General features: G+C 39.4%; 2 protein-coding genes across 19 annotated transcripts in view; both read left to right on the top strand.

Annotated features, from left to right (window-relative positions):
* Positions 1-4,117, top strand: part of kif1b (kinesin family member 1B) — a 175,266-nt gene extending 171,149 nt beyond the window's left edge. For all 18 annotated transcript variants that reach the window (XM_039755637.1, XM_039755631.1, XM_039755630.1 and 15 more), the window contains one exon: positions 166-4,117. In XM_039755637.1, the coding sequence (XP_039611571.1) occupies positions 166-208 (43 nt within the window). In that variant the 3' untranslated portion in view covers positions 209-4,117. The remainder of the gene's footprint in view (positions 1-165) is intronic.
* Positions 4,118-12,069: 7,952 nt separating this feature from the next.
* Positions 12,070-27,477, top strand: part of pgd (phosphogluconate dehydrogenase) — a 41,000-nt gene continuing 25,592 nt past the window's right edge. The window contains exons 1-5 of the mRNA XM_039755640.1: positions 12,070-12,175; positions 21,880-21,955; positions 25,937-26,116; positions 26,431-26,496; positions 27,063-27,181. Of these exons, the coding sequence (XP_039611574.1) occupies positions 12,168-12,175; positions 21,880-21,955; positions 25,937-26,116; positions 26,431-26,496; positions 27,063-27,181 (449 nt within the window). The 5' untranslated portion in view covers positions 12,070-12,167. The remainder of the gene's footprint in view (positions 12,176-21,879; positions 21,956-25,936; positions 26,117-26,430; positions 26,497-27,062; positions 27,182-27,477) is intronic.

The following is a 27,477-nucleotide window of genomic DNA, read 5'->3' as shown; positions in this document are numbered from 1 at the left end:
TTTCATATTCATTTAATAAACAACAGGAACTGACATTTAAACAGAAAGAATTAAGAAAAGTGTCTTTCTACGTATGGCTCCTCTGCTGTCTCCTGAAACATGCATCAACTCTATCTTTTAAGTTATCAAACTCCTATGCTCACTATTTTTTTTTTTCTTTTCTAGGTCGAAACTTGCTAGAAGACGTTCAGGTCAGCTGAAGAACTGAACAGCACCCCTAAAGGGGCTGAATATATAGGGGGGCAGGGGGCTTCCTAATGATGGCCTTTTTTGAAGATATTGAGTGTTAACACTTAACTAATCTTTGTGATCTTGATGGTTTTCTCTTGTATGTAGACCTGTGGCTCTCTCTCTCTCTCTCTCTCTCTCTCATTTAAAGCACTTTGTTTGTTTGTTTTACTCCTCTTTTCACTTCTGGTTCTTATTTTTGACCATTCCTAATCCCTTCTAGTAGCATGTTGTAATACAGTCTAGTTGTGTGTGCACGCTTCCTTCTCAATTCTCAGTTTTTGTGTCTGTAGGGTTGTCTTTGCAATTTTTTGTCAGTCTGAAATATTCTTGTTTGTGCCCATATGATGGCATTTGGCTATCTTAAGATGCACAGAGATTCATGCACTCACTGTGACTGATACATGGATGCCATCTGCCTACGTTGGGAGTGCAGAACCCACACTAAAATGTAAAGTTGTTTCAAAGTTAATGTAAACTGCTGTTGGAGACTGAATGCAGGCTCCTATGATTTATTTAGATTTATGTTTGGAAAATGTGCTGTTCATATTTCTAGCTCACTATTGTCCCCATTGGTAGGGTTATGGGAACATTCTGAAAGACAACAAACAGCATCTCTGAGTCAGGTTGATGTCTTTCATGGTGCATCTGTTTCAGGTTAATGTAGTCATGTTTCATGATTTGCAGAATGTTCTTCTTTAAATCAAGAGAAAAAAAATACAGGATTTTTTTTTTCTTCCTCCACTGCAGGAACATAATTCTGAGACATCCGTGGCACTCTACAGGGGCAGTATAATTTTATTCAGCTAGATTGAAAAATACCAAAATGGCTGATAGACAGCCAACACAATGAGAGAGCACTTAGCATTTCCTGCTGACTTCCCCAAATGAGTAACGGAATTGTCCTCCAGAGTTACGTCCAGTACTTAATGGAGCCTGACCACACTGTGCTGTGGTTCACACCTTGGGTTCTTTACCCACTTTGCTAAATACAGTAGTTGAGCACCCAGAGTTTCCCAGCACTGAGCTGTGACTTTTAAAGCGGCATAATAATCAAAATCATGAACCTGCCACAAATACACACAGTGACATAAAGTACATACAGCAGAAATGCACACACAACGCACTGTTACTTGTGCACATACATGTTCATGAACAGTAGATTTTCATACATATATAAACATGCATGCATACATACACATAAAAGAAGAAAGCAAGGAATGTTCTCTGTATCTTTAACCTCTGCATCATGTTCAACAGTATGCAGAAACATGGCTCGGACTCTTTACTTTGTATTCGTTTGAATTTTGTTTCTGAAATATCAGGTTCAGGTGTATAAACGTGCTAGACTGGCCAAAGTAGCTCTTTCATTCCAGTGGCGGTGACCCTAAATCAAAAGTCGCAGCCACATGCACTTCCAGATTTGCTTACCGTTGTGTCCCCAAGATTAATGGGCTCTCTGCAGCCATCACAACGAAGAGACTGAAAAACCCACCCATCAGCAGCTGTCTGATCTGGCATTTCTTTTATTTTCTATTTTATACAGTCACTAAGATTATTTTTGTATTATCCTTCAAAAAGATAATTAACGATCATGACAGCATTTGGAACAATTTTTTCGTTGCCACTTCTTTGGGGCTTTAATTAATGGCATCTCTATTTTATTTATTTTTTTTTTTTTGTGGTATGGGGGCCAATATGAGACATTAGACAGTTAGACATGGTATTTAAAAATGTCTAAAGATTTGGTGTGGCAAGGGATGAAGACCTGGCAGTGTCACTGATTGGCAGTGCAGCTTGAAACACACTAACAATGTTAACTACACAGAAACGCAATGGAAGGAGGATTTTGTTTTGATTTGCTTGATTTGATTTGCACAAACATCCACAGCTCAAGTTAAGTTTGAACCATAAGGGAGCCATATGCATAATATATTTTAAAGGCATTGATCCCTTCTGTATATAAGAAGTATATTTTTATTACTGGGTGCCCTGCAGTAGAATGTGACATGCTTTGTGATATGATTGTATGGGAAGTGAGCTGCTAGTGTGCATGCCAGTCTCGCGCCACGTGACACTGGTCAGCCAGCCAGAAGCGCATGCGCACTTAGGCACACACACTGCCCTGGAAAATCATGAATGGTGTTGATGTTTTTGATGAAGGGTGATTTATGTGGTGAAGAGGAACTAGCAGGCAGCCATTGCAGGCATTTTTAATTTATTTTTTTTTTTATTTGAATGATTATGGGCATTGTGGCTTAGGCCTGAAATGAAGTTTCTGGTGTGAAGGGATTTCTCTGGTATGTTGTTGCCAGATGTCTTCTGTATGGTGGTATGAGCCTAAGGTTTGCCAGCCTACAGACCTCAATCACATTTACAGGGAAAATGGCAGATATTCATTACGTTTCACTTCTGCTTAAATGTTTTGCAAACTTATTTTTGTTGTTATTAACAATACTTGATAATATTTAACTGGAAATGTATTTCATGATTGATGTGTCATGCTAGTAGAAAGAAATATTGTCTTTAAGGGTGTGGAGCCTGTTTCCCAAGCAGCTTGACCCTGTCATCATGGTGCATCTCAGAAATGAGTTTTATTTGTGACTGCTGGCATTTACTAACATGAAATGTGAGACACTTTTTTTTTTTTTTTATTAACTGTATTTATTTAGTTTATTTTTTGTACATAGTAGTTTGCATTTTTTTGCACATGGTATGCATGTAGGTAGAAAGGGACAACATTTTCAGTTGCAGTCATTCCTCTAACTCTGCTTAAACAAATACTTGAACAACATGAAGCAGTCTGATAAAGAAAACAAGGGACATCTTTAAAAATACAACCAACATGGGGGCTTCACTCCTGAGGTCAAAGCTGCTGAATGTAATGTCAGTGTGATGATGCAGGTGTGCGTCTTGTCATGTGCCCCTCTTCTCCCTGCCAACACCTTTGTACTCCTTTTGAATTATAAATCCTGTATGAATATTTTATGCTTCCTCCAAAAAAGAAAATGTCAACCTGTTTCAGTGACTTCACTTCCAAAAACATTCAGCAACAGTCAGAGATGGCCAGCAGCAGACTCTGAATCCAAATACAAAGAAACAGGAAGGGGCTTCTTATTAGTTTTGGGAGTTTTGGCCTAACTTTAGCCATTGCTGCTATCGAGTCAAAACGGACTACTCAGTTCTAAAAAGAAAATATGAGCAATGAAGTTCTGCACAACCAATTTTTATTTTTCATTTTTTTTGGGTAGGAGCAGACCACTCTTGTACTCTTTAGCAGGAGCTCAGTTCTCCTCCTTGACCTCACTTGGTTCTTCAGGATATAATTTACAGTATTTTAGCCGTTTATTTTAGGTCGGCTTTTTTCAGGTTTCAAATCATTAGTAATGGCGTTTAAGGTGCGACGCCGTTCGGTGACCAGAGGGTTGTGGCATCCTGCTGCCCCATTTAGTAGCCAACATCACTATAACAAAAAAAAATAAAAACATAATATAACATTCTATATATTTTTTCCATTCTTTGCACCTGGAAATAAACAAAAAAAAAAAAAACTCACCCTGAAATTTATGGTTGGCATTTCCTTTGACTATTTTCAGTTGTATCATCAATGCTGTACATTATTTTTCAGATTTGCTTCATTTTCATACATTTATTTTGTAAATATGAGTGTTGTATGGAGCTTGAATTAAACTGTAAATATGTTTCATGTATTTGTACTAATTATAATCCATTTGCTGTATAGCATAGATGTGTAATGCAGATCTATCTAATTCTGTGTATGGTAATCTTGCACCACTGAACTGTTAAGTAAGCCAGATTAAAAAGAAAAAAAAAATTAAAAAGAAAATAAAGGTACAGACAGTGTGCATTAGAAGAGCAGAGACGTGGATATCCTGGTGCCTCTTTGTGTCTCCTTTTGTACGGGTGTGTGAGCGTCAGCATTTGGATTTGATAGAACGCTGCTGTGAACGGGCCTGATTCTGGGTACAATAAATAAATTAATATCAGTTCAGCATATTCCTTTAAAGCTCCTGTCGTGCTGCACATGTGTGGTATCAATAAAAGAAATCAGGATAAACAATCAAATGTGTTTAAACATAAAAAGAAAAAAAAAACACACACATGCATATACACAGTCCACCATCCATACACGTGCAGGTTAGGTGGACTGGCATTGTCAGATTGGCCCAAGTATGTCTGTTCACATTTAAATGGACTGGCACCCTGCCCGGTGTTTTGTCTTTGCCTTGTGCCCTGTGCTTGCTGGGATTGCTGGCTACAATGGATTTAAGAAATGGTTTGATAGGTGCTGTGGTGGGCTGGCGCCCTGCCCGGGGTTTGTTTCCTGCCTGGTGCCCAGTGTTGGCTGGGATTGGCTCCAGCAGACCCCCGTGACCCTGTAGTTTGGATATAGCGGGTTGGATAACGGATGGGTGGGAGGGTTTGATAGGTGGATAAGAAAGGTGCTATATGATAGATTAATGTAATAAAAAGATATCAGAAGTACTGTATAATAGATCAAATATAAAAGTGCTGTGCGATATAGATAGTTGTTAAAGACCCTAAATAGCAGAAAGTTGTCAAAGGCACTATATGATCAATAGATAAATGTGAAAGGCTCTATATTATAAAAAGGCATTATATGATAGATAAGAAACCTACTATATAATAAATGGATAGATAGATAGATAAATGAGAAAGGCAGTACATTACAGATAAGAAATGTACTGTATACTATTGGGTGCTTTCACACCTACCGCATTTGGTGCGCACCAAACGTGTTTGGTCTCTTGGTTCGGTTCGTTTGCGTTGATGTGAATGCAATCTCGGTACTTTGGTGCGCACCAAATCAATCGATCCGAGACCTGCCTGAAGGGATGGTCTCGGACCGCTTTATCCACTCTACTTTGGTACGGTTCGTCTGGTGTGAAAGCAACCAAACCAAATCTGACGAAATGGTATAGTTTAATGCACTTTGGGTATAAGAGATACGGGGTTGTGGGAAAATTCTTTTCACTTCCTGTTGACTCTTATTAAATTTTTCAAGCTATCGACTCGCGATGAAATCAAACCGCGGAGAAACGTGGAGTGCCGAAGAAATGAAGTGCCTCATAGATATATGGTCGGATGAGCATATCCAAAAGCAACTGTCCACCACACATAAAACCAGCTGCATTTACGCGCTGTTCAGTAAGCAGCTAAGGGAGAAAGGCTATCCTCGGACAGTTGGACAATGGCGTATTAAGACAAAAAAAACTTTGGGCGAAGTATATAGAAGTGCGTGATGCACTTAGCAAGACGGGAAGTTCTGGAAAAGAGAAAGACAAGTTTCCCTGGTGCCGATGGGCTTCGCGGTCTATTTTGGTTCGTTTAGAACTCAGCATATGTGAAAGCAAACCGTACCCACGTCTGTTTACTACATTGTAACATTTTTCTGACTGGTGCGGACTAAAGCAATCGAACTATAGGTGTGAAAGCACCCTATGATAGGTTGATGGAGAGAGATGAAAGGCACTATATAACTATAGAAAATAAAAGGTGCTGTATGTAAGATGCACTACTTCATGGATAGATGTTAGTGGAACTTTATTATAGGTTAATAGATAAAAAAGGCACTATATAATGCATAGATAGATTGTCCCTGATTTCTCCCAAGGGAGAAATTTAGCTTTTAAATAAGCTCAGGAAACATGGAACTGTTATAACAAACAACAATAACAACCCTCCTCAAATACAGAATTACAAAAAGGAGAAAAAACGTCCGACTTGGGTAAAGATACAAGAGCTGTTAAAAGGAGGCGTTATGCAGGCTAATTGCTGCAGATATGAAGGAGCCCTGCATGTGCTAAATAAAGTGGCCCTCAGTGTGTACTGTATGTCCATTCTGTGTCTTCTCTTTGTCCATCTGTTCCCATCCCGATACTTCTTCTCCACTCAGGTCCTGGAGTGCAATGGCAGCTTATGCTGAGAGATGCTTTCCTTCAGATGGTCATCTGGGCTGCCTCCCCAGCAGGGTGTTGACTTCTTTGTTATTAGATGCACATCAGGGTAACCTTGGAGGTCTTTGGTTACCACCTCCCTGCTTTGTCTGGAGGTTTTCTTCATCCTTTGCCACACTGGCATTTCTGTTCTACCTTCACAAGTCTTTGCAGGCCTTTATATCCCAACAAAATGATGTGGTGACCTCGGTGCTTCACAAGATTGGTGGTCCCTGAATAATCTGCTGTTTTACACTCTGCTTTGGATTGAGACAAAAAGGTTGATTTTTGATATCCTTGGAACAAAGAATAGAATTGTCTTCCTTGATGTCAGTTGACATTTTTTAGGTGTTCCACCTCTCCCACACTCTTCTACGACTGCCGGATTAGTTACAATGCTTGGACAAACTTTATAGCTCTAACATTTCTGCATTTATGTTGGCTCCTCTGAGCAGTTTCTTGGGCGGAGTGGTGGCCCTGAGGCTACGGATCTGCACTGGCAAACAGAAGATTGCTCGCTTGAATCTTGTAAATGCCAGAAGTGATTCCACGTTGTTGGGCCCTTAACCTGCAATTGTTCTGTCCGTGAGGCAGCATTTGACTGTTAATGCACCAAAAACCTGGAGATCTTCTGCTACCAATCAAGCACCTGACCTCGGCCATTTTAAGAGCTGTCCACATAGTGTACAAGGAAGTAATGCTCATGGTTCCAACCCAGCAAAGAGTTACCACAATTATGGATTCCAATCATACACAAAAAGAACTATTTCTTAATTGTTATCAGAGTAGTAGCTTAGGTGACAGATTCAATGCTTGCATTTCAGCCAACACTAAAAAAACGATCCACATTTAAAAAAATATATAAATATTTGCCTTCTTACTTTAAATCAACTCAGTCCTGGGGTCCCACTGTGGCTGCTGGTTTTTGTTCCAACCCGATTCCCAATCAGTGACATCACCTGATAACACGGATCTCATTTAATTAGCTGTTTTTTTTTTCTTTTATTCGACATTCAGAAAAGCTTAGCAGCATGATTTTTACATTTATAAGATATTTACAAATATTTCTGCTTTTGTTATAATGTTTAACTCTCTTTTGTGGATTTCATTATACTTTGCCCTTTCTCTGTGCAGTCCCCCCCTTTGTTGTATCTTATTAATGACAATTTAAAATGAGCAGATCAGACACCCAGGCAAACGACACGGAATAATCAAAGGCTGCAACTACTTTAGAGTCAGACCCACTAATTAGTAAAAATTGGATTAATTAAACAATTAGAATACCTAGAAAAGTAGAATGAAAATACTGTTAAAAAGAACAAAAATACATTATTCCTATATAACTGCTTGGTACATTTAATTTTTTATTTTTTTTAGCAAACTTAGTTTTCTAATTTCTATATTGTTCCCTAAACACAGAACTTTGGAAAAATCAGTTCACTTAATAGATAGATAGATAGATATGAAAGGCACTATATAATAGATAGATAGATAGATATGAATGGCACTATATAATAGATAGATAGATAGATAGATATGAAAGGCACTATATGATAGATAGATAGATACTTTATTAATCCCAAGGGGAAATTCACATACTCTAGCAGCAGCATACTGATAAAAAACAATATTAAATTAAAGAGTGATAACAATGCATGTAAAAACAGACAATGACTTTGTATAAGGTTAACGTTTACTCCCCCGGGTGGAACTGAAGAGTCGCACAGTGTGCGGGAGGAACGATCTCCTCAGTCTGTCAGTGGAGCAGGATGGTGACAGCAGTCTGTCGCTGAAGCTGCTCCTCTGTCTGGAGATGATCCTGTTCAGTGGATTCTCCATGATTGATAGGAGCCTGCTCAGCGCCTGTCACTCTGCCACGGATGTCAAACTGTCCAGCTTCATTCCTACAATTAGCCCAGGAGTCAAATTAAAAACAGAATCTGGTTGGAATAAAAACCTGCAGCCACAGGGGTTCATCAGGACCGGGGTTTGGGAAACACTGCTTTAAACCGTTATACACATAATGGCTGTGCTATCCTAACAGGGATTGAAATCCATGCAATCAATGTAACATTTGCAGTGCACCATGTATTGGATTGCACTTTGTAATGCTTTGCATTTGTAATTTTATAAACGTTTATAGTAATAAGATGCATTACTACAAATGTTGGGCAGCATGGAGGTGGCACAGTGATAGCGCTGCTCCCTTGCAGTAAGGAGGGTTAGCATGTTCTCCACATATCTGTGAGGGTTTCCTCCGGGTGCTCCAGGTTTCTCCGTCAGTCCAAAGACATGCAGGTTCTGTGGATCGACAATCATAACTGGACCCTGGTGTGTGTCTTTGCCCTGCAAAGGACTTGTTCCTGCCTTGCGTTCCATACTACTGGTATAGGCTCCAGCACCCCTCACAACTCTGTTCAGGACTAAGCATTTTAGAAAATGACTGACTGACTACAAATGTTTATGAATCGCCATCTGTTGGAATGATAAATGCAATGCATGTCTCTGTTATATGCCATTTGGTAAGGGATTCGTAACAGCAGTGTTAACGTTTGTGCATTTGCTATTCCAGTAGATGACGCATCAATGCATTTTATTATTAAAAATGTTTAGAATGACAGAGGCATAACGACTGGGCAGATGCACAGACCGATACCTTCTATTATGATGGACAAGAAAGAAGGCAAGAAGGTCCACACTTGCCCAATTGTGTGTGGGAAAAACTGGCTTTCACATGTTGCGTTATTTTGGGCTCTTTTTCAGCCCCCCTCCGACAAGTTTTTACCATGTTTATCATCTAACCAGCAGTCCTTCTCCTGCTGTTCGCACTTGGATATGTTCTTTACTGTTGTAAGATCGCTCAGAGGGGTGGCGATAGTTATGAGATGGTATATGCCAAATATCAGGGGACTGTCTACCTCAAGCGCTGGGCTATTTTTGGGGGGAAATGTCTCTATTTTTAAGCTGCCCTTACGCTATAATTTTTTTAAGAACCTGTGAATTGTGAATTTCCCCTTGGGATTAATAAAGTATCTATCTATCTCAGTGGCGTAGCGTGGGCTTTCGTCGCCTGGGGCCGACCGGAAATTTGCCGCCCCTCTATTTAGTTATTCTTAAAAAAAATAGACAAAATAAAAAAAGCTGCATTAAATTTTTTATTGATTAAAAATTTACTTTTCGTATTTTTTTAATAGCAAAATCTTTTATACAATTGTCAATATCAATATGTATGTCATGTTCAATTGCCAGAATAGCTAAATTTGTTAGCCTTAACGTGGACATAGTTGATCTGAGATAATTTTTGATTAATTTGAGCTTAGAGAAGCTTCTCTCGCAACTAGCATTACTGATGGCAGATGTTAAAAAAATTCTCAACATTATGACAATGTTTGGTAAACCATCTTCAAGTTTGGACTCAATAATATATTTTAATAAACTCAGAGAGCCGGACCTAATGAGTTCTTTTTACAGTCTGGGTCTGTTGCAGCTACAAAAGCTTGTAGACGTACGCGCTCAAGTAGAAATTCTTCTTTATTAATGTCTTGAGGAGCTTGGTCTAAGTTAAGCTCGTCCCTGCTCAATATCACTTCAGGTCTTAAAAAATCATATTTTTGCGCTAGATTTTGCAACTGTTGGAATCTTTCTCGAATTTCAGCAGATACTCTGTCTATTGAAAATTCACTTAGGTAGGTTTTATCGTCACTAGATACTGTCGTAGATTGACTCTACAATGCGCTGTAAAAACGTCTGAGAAAATTTCTATTGCACCACCTGCTTCACCTGCCACCCTTTCCGCACCCGCGCTGTCTGCTTGGCTTGAATCAGCGCGGGCGCGATTTGCAGTTTCAAATATACCTATATTTTTTTAAATTTAAATATCATGGTGATTGCCGCCGCCCCTTTTGATACGCCGCCCGGGGCCATGGCCCCCTCGGCACCCCCCTCGCTACGCCACTGATCTATCTATATATCTATCTATCTATCTATCTAACCCATGACATGGGGTTTTGAAGATACGCCTATTGGAGGTTAAACAGCTGAAACGTGGCATCTCTTACCTTCTTTGCTTTTTATCATTAAAATAACTTTGTACCCTTTTTCTTTTCCTTTGAAGATGCACGGTGTCAAAGCCCTTCACTCACTGTTATGCTAAATGAAAAGAAAAAAGCGCCTGTTATATTTTTTCTACCTTTCATTATATTTATTTAAAGAAATACATTTAAAGACTTGACTTTATGAGCTGTGCCCGCGGACCTTAGCCATTTGCCAAACACACTCTCAAAATGCAACTCTCTGGCCCACCCACTCATGCAAATTAAGGACCAATTGGCCAATCAGAGGAGTAATGCTGGGGGGATGTTGGTAATTTGATTCCTTGAAATGGACTCATTGACAGTGGGTTAGATTTTATAGGATTGGGCTGGCAAGTGCCTGTCAAGTCTAGCAACGCTGAAGTCAAATCGTGGAAGGGGCGACAGTGAGTTGCAGAAGGAATTACCGGCCACCCTCTACAGGCCGCTGAGAATAGGGATCTGCACTGGCAATCGAAAGGCTGCTAGTTCAAATCCCGTAAAAGCCAGAAGTGATTCCCTTGAGCAGGGCCCTTAACCTACAATTGCTACGTCCTGGGTATGACGTTAACCTGCATTCAGCCCTGCAAGTAGCCAACTTGGGGATTGGTGGCAGTATTGGCAATCCAGCCACCATAAAATAAAACCTAACACTGTTCCATTCCATCTGAACTAGTGTCAGAGGTGTCACCCGTTGCATGTCTACACTTGAACTTAAATCCGGGATCTTGAGGTGGTTTGTCATGTCGTGGGTGAGGCCACGCGCTGTATCAGCGCATGCTCCTAACCGCTCTCTCTTTCTCTGTCCTCTTTTCAGGGTTACCACACATAAATCTTACGCAACGTGCTGACAGGGACACATTACGCATAAAGCGTGGCCATCAGTCTTTACAAGATAAGCACAGTTCTGGCTCACGAAGTCCCACTTGAAGAAGCCAGTTTCTCAATTCCATTATTGATGAAACAAAAAAAACGAAGACACACTGCACTGGAGAACGAAATGATGACTGAAAATACTATTCCCTCTACTACTACTAATGTGAAATAATCTGTCTATATATTTACCACACAATCACTTTATACTCTCTGCCATTCTCTGATGTTACGGGTCACTCAATAACCAAACACGCATCTGTTTTTGTAGTGGGAGGAAAGCCCACCTCGACGTGCTGGGGATCTCATGTCCTCATGAGATATGCAGAAGCAGGCGTTACTGTTGCGCTACCCTGAAAACAGTTTTTTAGTAAAAATGACCGTCAGAATAAGAGGATGGCTTTAGCATGGCCATTGTGATGAAAATCAAGTACAGATAAATAAATGGGCTGGCACGGTGGCAGTCCTCTGTGGAGTTTACACGTTCGACGTGAATTGAGCCTGTGTACTTGTGCTATGCGTTGGACTGGCCGGTTCTCGATTTCCGCACTGCCACTTGTGACCCTGAACTGGTTTTGGATTTGAAAAGGGTACGTGCAGTGATGTCAGACTGGGTAACCAGCAGGGTGAAAACGAGCCTTCTCTCCAAATCTCGGTTAACATGAGTTACCGAAGGTAAAGACATTATCAGCTGCTAACAAAGATAAAACACAAGAAATCGGCCAATCCGGAGGTCCCACAAGCGTGAATTCCCTTATCTGCAGACGCTCATCGATCAGCCGAAATTCTATTTATTAAACCTGCTGTCAGTCTGATAAACACCTTTTGGGTAGTTAATCTTTATTCGACCAATCCGATTCTCTGTCCTGCAGGGATGTGCCGGGCTTCGCCAATAATAATGCGCTTAGGGGCGGGGCTTCGTTTTCGAGGCATCACTCCACTGCGCGACGGCGTGCGCAGTCGCTGGACTAGGAAGTGCTGGAAGAGCAACTGGGAAAGTCACAAACGGGCAGTCACCATGGCACAGTGAGTACAATGCCAGTCTGTCTTGTTTCCTAATCTTCTAGTTAGACAGTGAGGACCTTTTCGAGGGGGCACGCACGTTGTTTCACACCTAAATGACTGTTTTCTAGTGATGCACGAGCTGTCCTCTTGAATGTTCATTGTGTATAAAGTACTGATGCCAGCCTGCTCAGGGTACTGGTAGACACTTCAGGCTTTGCCAACAGGTCGTAGAAGAGAAGGAACTTCCTAAGGAGAGGGCTATGAACTTGTAGTTTTCCGACAAAGCCACCTTAGGTAGCGAACGTCCCCCTCCCTTCAGATATCTTTTTATATATATATATAACATTTTTTGCATCCTTTTATTTTCCATTAATTCTTAATTAGACACCTGATGTACGCCCTTCAAAAACATGGCAATAAAATGGTTATTACCTTTAACACTGGCACGGCTGCCTCCTTAAGTTGTATGGAACAGAAAGGGGAGAGGTAGACTGGAGCAATGTTTCAAGTTCATAAAACGTTTTAAAAATCGTTTGTCTTATTATTGGAGTCCATCAAACACAATTACACGGGTTGGATTGTTTAAATATTCTAGTAATCTTGAATGTTTGTATTATTGTCTTTTTTGTGTTTACTCGGCACACATCAGTAATTTTAAAAACTCCGCATTACACTTGCATGAACTTTACTAATCAACTTAAGTTCTCTTGTGACCTCGTTTTTTTTTGTATTGCCAAATGTAGTTTTGCGTATCCTCAGAATTATAAAATCGCCCGAAATTTATAAACTCTGTTGCTTATGCTCTTCTCCACATTTTAAAAAAAGAAAGAAGATGTTGAAATTCTTTTTAAACTGAACTTGCAAGCCGTGAAGAGACCAAAGACCAGCAGCATTCTCAAGAGCCCCGGTGATCCGCATTCTGTCTTAAGTGAGAAGTGTCTAGAAAATCACTTGAAAGGTTACAACGCATTTCACTACAGTAAGCAGCTCCGCTCAGTACAAGTGTAAATGTGGACAACCGTGTGAGCGTCCAGCATGGGCAAAAAAATAACCCATTGACGTTGACTATACGCATAACCTGGAGAAAGCAAATCTTTAATAATTTCACTTGAGGATTAAAAGAAAATGTAGATAAAAGAAACCACCTATTTGGCAAAACTGAAGTTCAACTTTCCTTGACACTCACGCTTACAGAGTGCAGTACTGTCTGCTGATTTTTCCATCAGCTAAAAGAAAGTTTAGCTGTCCTAATAAAACGGCGAGGGGAGCCATTCGGTGCACTGAGTTGTTGGTTAAGTGATGAAGTGATCTCACTCTGGTGTTTCTAAAATGGTGACACGGTACTCCCTTGAGCGCCAGGATTTCACAGCTTCTTCTAGTTTTCACCTAACACCGTTTAATGAGCCAGTGGTCCATCCTTATCTTAATGGATGGATAAGTGAAGCAATAAATGTGCATCCAGCCTGTAATAAGAAGGAATATTTTGTGCTTTGTTATCGTGTAGTGCCATTTAAGTCACAATGGCGACCATCAGTCAGTTCCCACCTCACTCTTGATGCGGTCAGCCATGCCTCTAAACTGGGAAACTCTAAAATGGATGGATGGATGAATGAATTTTTGCATCATGTTACCTTTCGCCTTTCATTTTAATTGCAGATTTTTTTGGGGGGGATGGCACACTATTTTGTTATTTAAGAAAAAATTGTTAAATTAATATCCCCATATTCGTTTTTTTATGGTGAATGCCCATTTATAACTTGCTTTGTAGACTTTTAACTGATATAAGGTAAAATTCATAAAACTGAACAAAATGTCACATACATATACACATCCAAATATTTACATGCTTAAGGTTTTTTAATATTTAATTATAAATCTATATATTATTTTCTCAAATAGTAAAAGTATGAGCATAATAAGATAAAACCATTTGGCTTTGATGAGCAGTTTTCTTAAAGGCAGTGTGATGTAGTGGTTAAGGCTTTGGACTTTAGACCCTGAGGTTGTGGGGATTAAATCCCGCTGCTAACACTGTGTGACCGCGAACGAGTCCCTTCACCTGCTTCTGTGCCAACTAGTAAAAGAAAAAGAAATGGAACCAATTATATCATAAATGGGGTAAGTCGCCTTGGATAAAGGCATTCTCCAAATTAGTTAATATAAAGTAAATGTTTGATCACACTAACTTAATGAAGGGATTTTTACAAATGGATGGTTAAAAAAAACACACAAGGTTAATAATAATAATTATTTGCATTTACATAGCGCTTTTCTCACTACTCCAAGCGCTCCACAATTGCAGGTTAAGGGCCTTGATCAAGAGCCCAACAGAGCGGAGTCCCTTTGGCATTTTAAAGGATTCGAACCGGCAACCTTCTGATTGCCAGTGCAGATCCTTAGCCTCTGGAGCTGCATTCTTAATCCTCCTCTTATCAGTTTGGTTTGGATAAAGCGGATTCAGGAGGTGGATGCATGAACAGGCCTGGCTTTGAATTGCTGTAGCTGGAGTAGCAGTTTAATTCCATTTTGTGTACGCCTGCTCCACTGTGGAGTGGGTTGTTAAAATGCTTACATTGCTTTTTGCACATTTGGGACTTCTGTGCTGTGTTGTGCTGGACTGGTAGCATTGCTTCAAGAGAGGCCCGCCAAATCAACAAACTGTTTGAGAAGGCAGGCTTAGTTATGGGACAGGCTGTTGACCTGCTGGACATAGTAGAGGAGGAGAGAAAGAAGACAAACCGATGGCCATTATGAACAAAGTCGCACACCGTCACTGACGTAGCAGCATTGAGGACTTTTAGACACTGAATTGTGCATCAAGAAACTGCTTGGACTCCTTTGTACCAAAGTGTTTAAATCACCACACTGGGACTGAGGCTGCTCTCTTATATTTAGCCAAGTCAGGATGTTTCTTGTTTGTTGTAATATTTCTTGAGCTTCTGTAGAGGATACATTTACTATTGGAACAAGTGAGTGAGTGAATGAATGAATGAATGAAAGTATCTATCTCTCTATCTATCTAGTTTGGTGAGCCTGTTGCTTCTCACCTGAAGCCCATCTGGCTGTTCTTAACTCCATAACATTTCTAGATCCAAACTAAAAAGGCTTTTTCACAGATTTCTTGATTCGGACAGTATTTAAAACACCAAACGCCTTTCAGGTGCTGTACTGCACCATTTATATTTTAAATTGTTGACCATTTCTGTATTTGTTTTGGCTTTGTGCTTCCTAGATTTCCAACACAGCTGCACCCCAAATTAAAGCGTTACTTTTTTTTTTTTTTTTTTGAACTCCCTGTATGAAATGTTAAAATTGGATTTTATTATAAATGCTATTATAATGATTCAGAACAGAGTGGGCTTTTCTTCCTTATTTAATTCATTAACTTCCTTAAAATGTGATGTTGCAACAGTTGGTGAGTTGTGGAAGGGACCAGAGGCAGCAGATTGTCTTTAATCAGATCTTCTCTATCCCTTTATGCTGTGTCGTAAGTCGACTTGCTCTTATTAGGCCCTGCGTTGGCGGAGTCGTTGCACCTTTGTAGAATTTTCCAGGACACAGAAGTTCACTTTTTTATTCCAGATAGATAGATAGATCATTGTGTGTTTAGAATAGGCTGGCTCTGAGCATTACCGGGGTGGTTGGCATGATGTTACGAATTTTCACACATTTCTTCCATATCATTGTAAGTGACGCAAGCTGCACCACATATGTCTGACAATGGACACATTCTTTTAGCAAATTAATTATTGTGCTGATGAGTATTACTTTTTATTTTGAGTAAAGGAAGAACAAAGTTACAATGTTAGGACGGTGTAAGCGAAGACGATAGACTAGTGGGTTTGAAACAACTGGCAAGGGGAGCCTGCAAACAGGAATAAATGGAAGAATAGGCTTGAGAAGGTTGGTGCCCAAATGGAGCTTTGTGAAAAGGTTTACCAGCAATTCAAGATCGTTGGTAGCAGAAGTAAATGTCTGCTTTCCACTCCTCTTTACAGCCGGTAGAGTAGCTGGAGAAAGACGTGACTGGACGTGATGATTCCTGTTGGATACCATACGTTTCCACACGATCAAAACTTCATGGAGGAAATTGCACCCCCAACATTTCTTCGACACACAAAAATGAAGTGGTGCATAGCGAGGCACACCAGGGAGTCTGGAGTAAGACGGGGTGATTGTATGGTGGGTAATTATCCGTTATTTGCTTTGGAATTTTGGTACCTGCCAGTCCTGAGGTCCAAACCTGGTTTCAATACTCAAGTCCAAATTTTGGTACAAATCCAAAACTAAATTATTATGTTTTCACTGTGGGAGAAGAACTTCCTGTGATTTGTGTCCCTCGGGTAGAGCCCTTGACTTACTGCTCAGTCTACCTGCTCATGCTTGCAGATGATCACAAGTTTTGGGCACTCCATGTAAGAATGAGACCATGAGTGCAAGCAGCCGAAAATGAGGGTACTGGGCAGGCTTGCTGGCCTTCCTAACTGTATTTTGTGTCAAGGAGTATGGCAAAGTTGGAGAGGCGTGCATTAAAGATGGCAAAGTTGGAGAGGCGTGCATTAAAAGGTGCTGCTCCTCTAGATCGGGAGAACTCAGTCTGAGCTGTTTTGAGCAATTAATAAGGGTTTCCATGGGTGTTTCTCACGACATGGTGCGCTGGGTATTGCCCACTGACAGGTAGTCCAGTATAAATTCTTGTTTATCATGGTGCTAGGGGGTAGTGACGTGTTGTGAGTTGGTCAGACATGTAAGTAAGAATTCTTACTGTAGTCTATACATGCAACCATTTTACTTTTAGTACCACTACACATTGAGGGGGTCATTTTAATTGAATATCCTTAGAGTACCAGAAAGCCCCTCGGTACATCACAAGACTAGCACATTGTATAAAGAGGTGGTTGACTTGGCCGGTTACCAACAAATGGACTGGCAAGTAGAAGGTGAATGAATTTGATACAGTGAAGTAATGTTGCCTTAGTCGTCTTAACTGTGTCAGTACAGGAGGTTGAGAAAGTCACATCACTATCATTTTGTTCTAAAACCTGCTCAGTTCAGCTTTGGGTCATGGCGAACCAGAACCTGCCTTTGTGGCTTGTGGTGCAAAGTAGGAACCATCCATGGTCAGAACACTAGTCTGCCTCAAGACCAAAAACTAATACTGGGCCAATTTAGACACAAATCCCAAAATCCTTTTCAGTCTTTACTGTGTGTAAGCTAGTGTCTTAGATCATTTTTGGAATTCGTATCCCTTGTCACACTTAAACTGCATTGTCCTAGTGTTTCTAGATCTTTCTGAATTGTTGGAAGAAATATACACACAAGATATACAGCTGAGCGTAGATACCGGCCTCTGCAAATCAGGAAGTTAGACATGAATTTATTTATTAGATGCTTTTGTCTACAGAAAGTTGAGGACAAAGTACAGTTGGTTCCTTATTTGTGAAATTGGAGTACTGGCCTGTTAAGTGACTCACGCTGGCTCATTCAGGGAATCGGGAAGCCACTTGGCCTACCTTGTTATGTCAGTATGGTTCCTAAGCAGAATAATTCCTTGGAAGTCTTTCAGAGTTATCTGGTGGGTATGGCTCTTGCAAGTATCTGTTCACTTAATATGTTAAGTTGTCCTCCTTTTCGAGAGTAAGGCTTTCAGATGTCATAATCAAATAAACTCCAAGCAAGGCAAATTTGTACACACTGACCAGTCAAAAATAACCATTTTTAGTGGAGTCAGACCTTTCCACCTTTTGGGTTTTCAACTTTTTTCTAAGCAAAAGTATCACGCAGATGGGATCATCAAAGATATGACACAAGTAATGCAACACAGAAACAAAACTAAATAATGAAAAATCTGAAAAAAAAGTTCTTAAGTGGTTTTAAAATTTGTAGAAATTGAAAACATAAATACAACACAGGAACTGATAAATTGGTGTTACATGACACACTAGAGGACAGAAGGCAAGTAATATTATTTTAAAGGATCAGCGTTGTATTTTTCCAAGTCAGTTATTTCTTCATAAGCGTGGTATGTATGCATTTACCATGTGAAAATTGTATTCTAAAGTTATGTGCTTTCTACAAATTAAAAAAAAAAAAATCTTGCCAGCACTGGCACTTTATAATGGAGGCTATGGGGCATGGGCACCAGAAAAAAAAAGCCTGCCAACTGTCTTGAATGTATTGATGAGTTTTTTTGAGTAGTGATCTTCGTCTTGTGATCACACACACACACATTGTAAAATACTGTATACTGTCGGCCCTCGTTTATCGTGGTTAATCAGTTCCAGACTCTACCGCGATAAATGAATTTCCGCGAAGTAGGATTCTTTACTTATAAATTTGAATATTTTCGCAGAGTATAGAAAACCTGTTCCTGTTCCAGAACCCCCCGCGAAAGGTGAAAATCCGCAAAGTAAAAACCATACGTTTTATATTGTTCTTTTTATATTGTCACACTTGGGTCACAGATTTGCACAGAAACACAGGAGGTTGTAGAGACAGGGACTTGAAAACACTGCAAACAAACATTTGTCTCTTTTTCAAAAGTTTAAACTGTGCTCCATGACAAGACAGAGATGACAGTTCCGTCTCACAATTAAAAGGATGCAAACATATCTTCAAAGGAGTGCACGTCAGAAGCAGAGAATATCCGAGAGAGAGAAAAGCAAACAATCAAAAATCAATAGGGCTGTTTGGGCTTTTAAGTATGCGAAGCACCACTGCAAGGAAGGGAGCAATGTGAAGGTAGTCTTTCAACATTTTTTTTAGAGGAACGTCCGTATCCTCTAGGCCAGTGTGCGAACAGCCCCTCTGCTCACACTCCCTCCGTCAAGAGCAGAGAATGTCAGAGAGTGAGAGAGACAGAGAAAAGCAAACAATCAAAAATCAATACATGCTGCTCGGGCTTTCAAGTATGCGAAGCACCATGCGGGAAGCATATCGTATATCATCGAGGAGTTTTATTTAATACGTAATATGTGCTCTGATTGGGTAGCTTCTCAGCCATCCGCCAATAGCGTCCCTTGTATGAAATCAACTGGGCAAAGCAACTGAGGAATCATGTACCATAAATTAAAAGACCCATTGTCCACAGAAATCCATGAACCAGCGAAAAATCCGTGATATATATTTGGATATGCTTACATATAAAATCTGCAATGGAGTAAAGCCGCGAAAGTCGAAGCGCGATATAGCGAGGGATCACTGTGTACTCATGTACGAGTCGCATCTTGAAACCCAAAAAATTGATCATAAAGTCAGACCCCGACTTACACGCCTGTTCAAAAATGCGACATTATTTTTTTTTTTTTCTTCTTGCCTCCTCCAATCTCGCATCAGTTTCTCGGGCGCATCAAATTTTGTTGCAGCAGCACAGTTAACCAATTTCTTTCACTACTTCAACGTTTAATTTAAAACCAGCTTCATATTTTCTTCTGATCGAACCCTCCATCATAGATAAGGGATGCTCTTACAAAAAAACACAAATCGGTGCTTTGCTTTGGAATAGTTTGGGTATTACCGTGTGGTCATGTAGGCACAATATAGAGAGAGGTTAGGAGCACAAGCTAATACAGCGCATTGCTGCACCCACATTGAAATAAAAGGCCATGTGCTCCGTGGTTACTCTCTCAGGTGGGCGTTAGCTTATCATAATCTCTTGGACCAATAGCGTGAGTTTTCCGCAATCAACTTCTATGACTGACATTATAAAATACCAGAACTTATACGGTAAAATCAAGTCCCATCTTATCCGCAGGAGAACTTGTCTGCAAGTATATACAGTAGTTTATATGTGTCATCTTTTTAGCAAAAAAAAACCCCACAAGTATTATGAAATTTAGCCTTTTTAAAAGAAGACCAGCTGTGCACACCACTTCTGCATTTGCCTTTCTTAAACAATAATCTTTCTTAAACTACCATAACCACCCCCCAGGCAGGGCCTATTTTCCTCTCAAAAGACCAAATCAGAGTACATTTTTAATACCGTGTGGTTGGTTTTGTTTTGATTCACTTAACCTATTTATGTGAGAATTCACACAAGCGAGTAGAAAATGTATCCTTCCATAAAAATAGTCCCAGGAATATTCAATAAAGTGACTATTTGTTGATCTCTTTTGTTGTCACAAACATGTATTAGAAACCCAGAAGGCATGTTTTGTTATATTGAAGCTTTTTCTTCTACATCAGTAAGTTTTTAGGCCTTTATTTTCCAGTGGTGCCCCCTGCCTCATGAATTCCATTATAAAGTGCTAGTGTGGGCAATATGTTTTTTTTTTTTCTTAATTTATAGAAAATGCTTAACTTTAGAACACAATTTCATGTAAAAAATGCATATACAGTCGACCCCTGAAATTCACGGGGGTTACATTCCTAGAGCACCTGCAAATTGTGAAAAACCGTGAATTTTGGATGTGGTCAAATAAATGTCTATAAATGCCTATTTTTATAGTTTAAACCCTAAATATGCCCCCAAAACACTTTAATTTCATTTCAAACTCGGCTTAATACATTAGCCAAAAAAAAAGAATGTAAAAGTAAACCCCTATACTGTACAGTACTGTACTGCTATGTCTCCGCAGTGCTAGAATGTAAAATACCGATGTTACCCCTGTATGTACTGTAATTCATGCAAGCATGTTTTCTTTGGTATAAGTAGGGTAAATATGTAAATTTAATAAATACAGTAAAATGTACGCATACTCGCCAATAATGAATATTGATTGAAGATGATGATGATGATGAATTAGCTGTGTAGTACGATGAAGGCATATAATGAAGATAATTACTGCACAGCAAAGCAGAGCATTTTCAGCTCCTCTGGTGGCGCCTCTTCTTCAGGTGCTTCAGGAGGAGTCGTATCTTCTGATGGGTCTTCTTCTGGTGGGGTTTCGTGTTGGCTTTTCTTGATAGGTTTGAGGAACATTGTGATGGGAAGTTACTGTCGTTTGTTTCTTCATGGTGGCTTGGAGGGTTTTATATGTATGAATGGCAGCATTGATGCCAATATTAACTTTGAGAGCCAAACCATATAGGCATCCCTTGCTTAGGTTCATTGCCAGAAGCCTTAGAAGATGCAGGGTATTTGGGTGGCATCTTTGGGCTTTAAGAAGAACAAAACGAAAAACACGGAAACACTCGAGATAGCTACACACAGTAAACTGTTGTAATGCGGGAATGCTGGGTGCATCTACTGGAGATGCGTCACAGGGCAGCAGCCAATCAGCAGCAAGGAGAAATGAATAACGTTCTCGGATTGGCTACTTTCAAACCTCCTGCCTCTGAGGACAGGGGTATTTCACCATCCCAGGCCACGTTTTCTTCTACTGTTGCTTTGTGTTCTCTCTACAGTAATAAAATATTTATACAGTATTAAATCTTATATGGAAATATAGCCGAATATACGTTAATATTTATGTTACAAAATTAGTAAATTATATTGTTCTTAAGCGTTAAAACGTATGAAAAATTATATATAGCCATAAAAAAAATTGTGGCGGATATTTGCGGTTTCCACAACACGACTGAGGCTGCGAACTCTAAACTGCAACTGCACAAGGGTCAACTGTATACCACGTTTGTAAAGAAATAGCTTCAACTTGAAAAATAATGAACTAATCCTTTAATTATTTAAAATTGAGGTCAATTTATGTAATCGTGTTGTTATTCTTTTGCTCCTTTTATAATTCCATTGCTGTGTTTTTCTCTTTATTTTTTTTCCTGGCCTACAGAGCTGATATCGCCTTGATTGGACTGGCTGTGATGGGCCAAAACCTAATTTTGAACATGAATGACCATGGCTTTGTGGTAAGTACCCTGAATGAAATTTTAAATTTTGTCAACATATTTAAGGTCATTTTATTGTTTCTAATTATCTATATAAATAAGGGTGAATTGGAATCTGTTTGTATAGACAGTATGTATGTATGTTTGGATATTTTTTCCAGGTTCACGTAAAATGTCTACACAGATTGGAGGATAACTCCAGGATACTTCAATTCAGAATATTGTTTTTGTGAATTCTTGACATTGTAGTGTCATAGACATGTTTGCACTCTTTAACACACCGTTTATTTAAGGCAGTCTAAAACTGTTTGCTGCTTTTTGTTTTTTTGGATTGGCCATCTCTGTCTTTGCTTAGACTAACAGACTAACTGATGCCTCTGCAGCAGTAATGCTGATTGATGGTTAAATGTTTTCCACTGTTTAGCTGTCCTTTGAGCATTGGGTTTACTTAACAGGTATTAAGGTATTTCTGTGTCCTGGCAGCAGTGACAGCTGCATGTGGCATACTTTTAATCTGGATCAAAATAGGCAGAGTAGAGGGAGAACTAGCACAAAAAAACCAAAAGTAAACTATGACTTTTAAAACAAAGAGTAGTCATTACCAGAAAGAGCTAAACAAGAGTAAGACAAAAGAAAACTGAGAAACAAAGTGACTCGTCTAGAATGTATTGAGTCAGAATGCTAATGGCCATGGGAGAGCTCTTAGTATTAGTGAGAGGATCAACAATGCTATAAATAATATACTTAATTAGGAAGTGTGTCTTAGGAGTGCACACCCGGAACACTGTGACTACACAACAAGAGAGCAGTGAAGTTTTGAGTAAAGCCACAAAAATTGAAGTTGCCAGCTCTTTTTGTGGACACTCGGGAAATGCTGCACTATAGCAAGTGGAGTCTGACTTTTCGTAGCAGTTTGTCAGTCATGGTGCTCAATTTATGAGTTAGATTAGTTCTGCTGAATAGGTACCTAACATTTTGCTGTATTTCTTTTAAGCTTTCCTTCCAAACAAAGTATAGAGGGCCGTGTGCTGACTGTACATGCACATTTCTTCATGGCATAAGCTTTTTCGGTTTGTTTCCTGCCTTGCGCCCTATGTTGGCTGGGATTGGCTCCAGCATACCCTCGTGACCCTGTAGTTCGGATATATAGCGGGTTGGATAATGTATAAAGGAGCACTTCCATGTTCCTTAGCCTAAGTTGCAGAGAATGAGTATAGCTTCTTTTACATCTGGAAAAGATTTATAGATAGATACTTTATTAAGCCCAAGGGGAAATTCACATAATCCAGCAGCAGTATACTGATACAAAGAAACAATATTAAATTAAATAGTAATAAAAATGAAAAAAATTAAAATAAAATTAATGTTAGCATTATGTCCTTTTGAGCCAAATATGCAATTATGATGACTGACTGTGTTGACGTGTCCCATTGACATTGGTAGCAGTCGAGTAATCTGTCAGCAGACTGTCACTCCTGTGAAAGATTTACCTTATTCTGTCACCATCGTGGTAACTAGATGGGTGCTGTACTGTAGGATAAGGTCCAAACCAGCAAACTCTCATGCCCATTTGTTTCAGAATTTAGTGGTTAACCAGCATTCTGATACTTTGTATGTGTCTGTCAAATCCTGGCTGATGGTACTAATTTTGTTTTACATAACCCTTTTTCTAATGATTCAAATCATTGTGGATGAAAATATATTTGGCTCACAGTTGAGGTGCTTGGAAGTATTTTGCCTTAAGGAAAGTTCTCTGTTGGCATTTTCTGATCCTGATGGGTGATGGCTGCTATCTTACTCACTAGCAAACATTATTAATTAATTAGTCAAATAATCTAGCATGTGTAGCTTGATGTCTGCTCATTTGTCTCTAAAATCTCATGTATTGTGTTCTGGCTCCTCTTCATTCTGTGATAACTCATTTATTTTTTCAATCCATGCTCTTCTTACTTACTGCCGTGGCCTTTCTTGGGATGCTTGCTCGCCTGTCCTCCTTAAACATGGCTACTTTCAGATTTCATTTGTGCAGAACACAGTGCTTAAAGGATGGCAAATTTGGCATGAAGGAGTAGAAAAAAATCTGATTTCAAAGAGTGTGTGTTTTTAGAATACACCAGTGTCTTGTGTACTATCACAGGAAAATGAAAAATTTGTCTGTGCTTGTTTCTAATATTCATACAATAAACTTTTTTTGAATTTTCAGTTTACAAAATAAGTCATTTGATCTTTTTTTTCCTAAAAAGAAAGGAATGCACAAACGAATAGCTTTATTATATGTGCCAAACCTCTGTGACATATAAAAGCATTTCGTTTTTTAAAATGAAGACCACAGATCATTCTCAACTACTTGACGAACACGTGTGATTTTTCTGCGGAGCTTTATCCAAATTTGCTCAGACTTGTTGTTCGAGACTTGGAGAATAGAATTGCTTTGTCTTGACTGTTTTATAATTATTGCAGCTCAATGGCATGGTTTAGATTTAAATGGTGTAGATTTTATTTAGATGTTAATAGGCCAATTTTGAGTCAAAGTTGTTAACTTGGCACAGTCTTATTTTGTATACAGTCATTACATGCAGAATTCATACTTCCAGAATGTTATTTTGAAGCAGTGAAAAAAAATTAGCAGCTGACACATTGTCTTGATAAAGAGGGGTTTGTGGATTCTGCGGTCTGATTGTTAAAAATGGCAATATGGGAAAATGTATTGGTATATAATTTCTCTTCTTTAACTGGGAAACACCTGCATGTTGAAACGGCGCAGCCTTTTATTATTGTATAAAATAAATCCTGTGTGGCGCAGTGGTAGCGCTGCTGCCTCGCAGTTAGGAGACCTGGGTTCGCTTCCCGAGTTCTCCGTGCGTGGAGTTTGCATGTTCTCTGCGTGGGTTTCCTCCCACAGTCCAAAGACATGCCGGTTAGGTGGACTGGCGATTCTAAATTGGCCTTGGTGTGTTTGTGTGTGTCCTGCAGTGGGTTGGCACCCTGCCCAGGATTGGTTCCTGCCTTGTGCCCTGTGTTGGCTGGGATTGGCTCCAGCAGACCCCCGTGACCCTGTGTTCGGATTCAGCGGGTTGGAAAATGGATGGAAAATAAATCATACAACGGCAGATGGGTGGGTGCTGTTTGATGAACCACATGATAATATTTTTGCAAAAAAGGGAAAAAAAAATATTAGACCATTTGGATACTGTGTGAACTTAAAAAAAGAAAAAAGTAGTGTATGTTTTAAAGTGATAGACCTGTATTCTTATGTCAAATCGAGTAGTTTTAACAAAAGAAGTGCAGATATTTCAAAATATGCTTAGATGTGTGCATTGGTTATTTTAATCACATCATGACCTATTGGAAATAGTAATTTTAGGTTATTCTGTGGTTTTACAAATGCACCTTTTTGTTTTTATTTTGACCATTAGTGAACTAGAGCGTACAGAATAAGGCTTCTTTCTATTTCTGATATGATGGAACTGTGAAAGTGAACGATTGGTTGGAACTGCAACTTGCGGTCTGCACTACTTTGTGGCAAAACACCATTGGCTATTTCAATAAAACCAATTCAAAATAGTTTGGGGATAGACTTATTATTGTAATAACTGTGATATACACTTGCATTTCATTCCTGATCTCGGCTATTACAACATGGAGGTGGAGCCTGTCCCAGCAGTGTCAACATGGGAAGCCACCAGCCCTTAATTGGGTCCAGTCCATTGTAGAGCAGCAAATATGATATAAATTAAAATCCTGGTTCCCTGTTGGGGTGGTCTTTAGCATGGGAATAAGCAGATTCCGAAAATGGATGTTTCCAATAATCTAAAACAAATGAAAAACCTTCATTGTTTAAGCAGTCAATAGCATACAGCAGTCCAGGACGACTGCTTGAGACATGGAGCTGTTGAGCCTGACAGAATCAAATCACCGAATACTCCCAGTCAAAAACTGCGCTCTCTCTGTTTCTGTGTACTAAATTTGTTTCTTGATTTTTTTTTTTTTTTTTTTGTGTAGGTCTGTGCCTACAATAGAACTGTGTCCAAGGTTCAGGACTTTCTAAATAATGAAGCTAAAGGGACTAAGGTGATTGGCGCCCAGTCGCTAGAGGACATGGTGTCTAAACTCAAGAAGCCCAGGCGAATTATTTTGCTTGTGAAAGCCGGGCAAGCAGTGGATGACTTCATTGCTAAGCTGGTAAGCCTGGAGCAAGAACTTGTACAGAAAATCTGCAGTTGTCTGCCATCAGTGATTTGTTTGCTCTTAATGGCCATGCAGCACAAGGACACAGAGGAGTGGTTTTTTTTTTTGGTCTTTTCTCTTTCATGTCTGTGTTCCCATTGTTATTTCAGAGTAGCTTTCTTGTCCAATTTGTACTACAGCTTGTTTCAACAAGTGAAGGTTTTTGTGAATTCTTTCTTTCTTACAAAGTCTTCAGTTGACTTTCTGATTTCGCAGTTACACTGCAACAGTTCACATAATAAATCCAAAATTTTGAATATCTGTTATAGGTACCCTTGCTTGAACCTGGTGATATCATTATTGATGGAGGGAATTCTGAATACAGAGATACCAATGTGAGTAACAAAACTGTTTTTACAAAGACTTAAAGATGTTATTTGAATTGAGGTACCTCCATACTGTATGTAGACTGGAGATTAAGATTGGCAGTCTATGGAATATGGGGCAGAATGTAGGTCATATGTGCAGTGATTTTGCTTATTCAGAGTTCTAAAGTTCTTTTGAGAACGGATTTCCTTACTCTGCTACAATGTGCATAAATACTAAATGTGTTTAATGTGCATAAATACTCTGATTTCAATGGCTTAGAAGCATTAGAGATGAGAAGTTTATTTGATCTCTTCACAGGGTGCTCATGCTTTCAATAGTTTGCCTCTGTCTGCTGATACCCTGTTTGCCTATTCAGACCATACACAAATAGAAAATAAAATGGAAAAAGATGTCTTAATGAAGAATTCGTGACATCCTTAAATTGTTTGACCCCCATGTATGGTTGGAGCATCTTTTGTGTCTTAACAGTAATGTCATGGATACTGATCTTTAGTCAACACTCCATACACTGCTGTGAATTATTTCAGGCAAATGTGGGACATCTAAATATAAAATTATTTTCCCCTTTCAGCGGAGATGCAGTGAGCTGAAGTCCAAAAACCTTCTATTTGTGGGAAGTGGAGTCAGTGGAGGCGAAGAAGGTGCTCGATATGGACCATCTCTCATGCCTGGGGGGCACAAGGAGGCCTGGTGAGTTCAATCAATTCTACATTTATTAATTTATTATTTTTTTTTTCATAGAATGAATCTGAAATGTAGAATCTGACACCCGTGACACCCACACTGCTCTTCCTGAATTACGCATGTACTGTTTTTATTTTTTTCCTTTATAACTGAAATTGGATTCTCCTTTAATCCCTTTTTTTGCACGCTGGTCTTTGCTTTCTTTCTCCTGTCTCAGACCAGACATATTTTGTAAGTGGTATAGTCTGCTCAATTAAAGATGATCTTCTGTAGCCTTTCCGAGGAGTGGGGCTATCACTGAT

The sequence above is a fragment of the Polypterus senegalus genome, chromosome 6 (assembly GCF_016835505.1).
Source record: "Polypterus senegalus isolate Bchr_013 chromosome 6, ASM1683550v1, whole genome shotgun sequence".
NCBI lineage: Eukaryota > Metazoa > Chordata > Cladistia > Polypteriformes > Polypteridae > Polypterus > Polypterus senegalus.
This window is presented reverse-complemented; position numbering and strand designations above follow the sequence as displayed.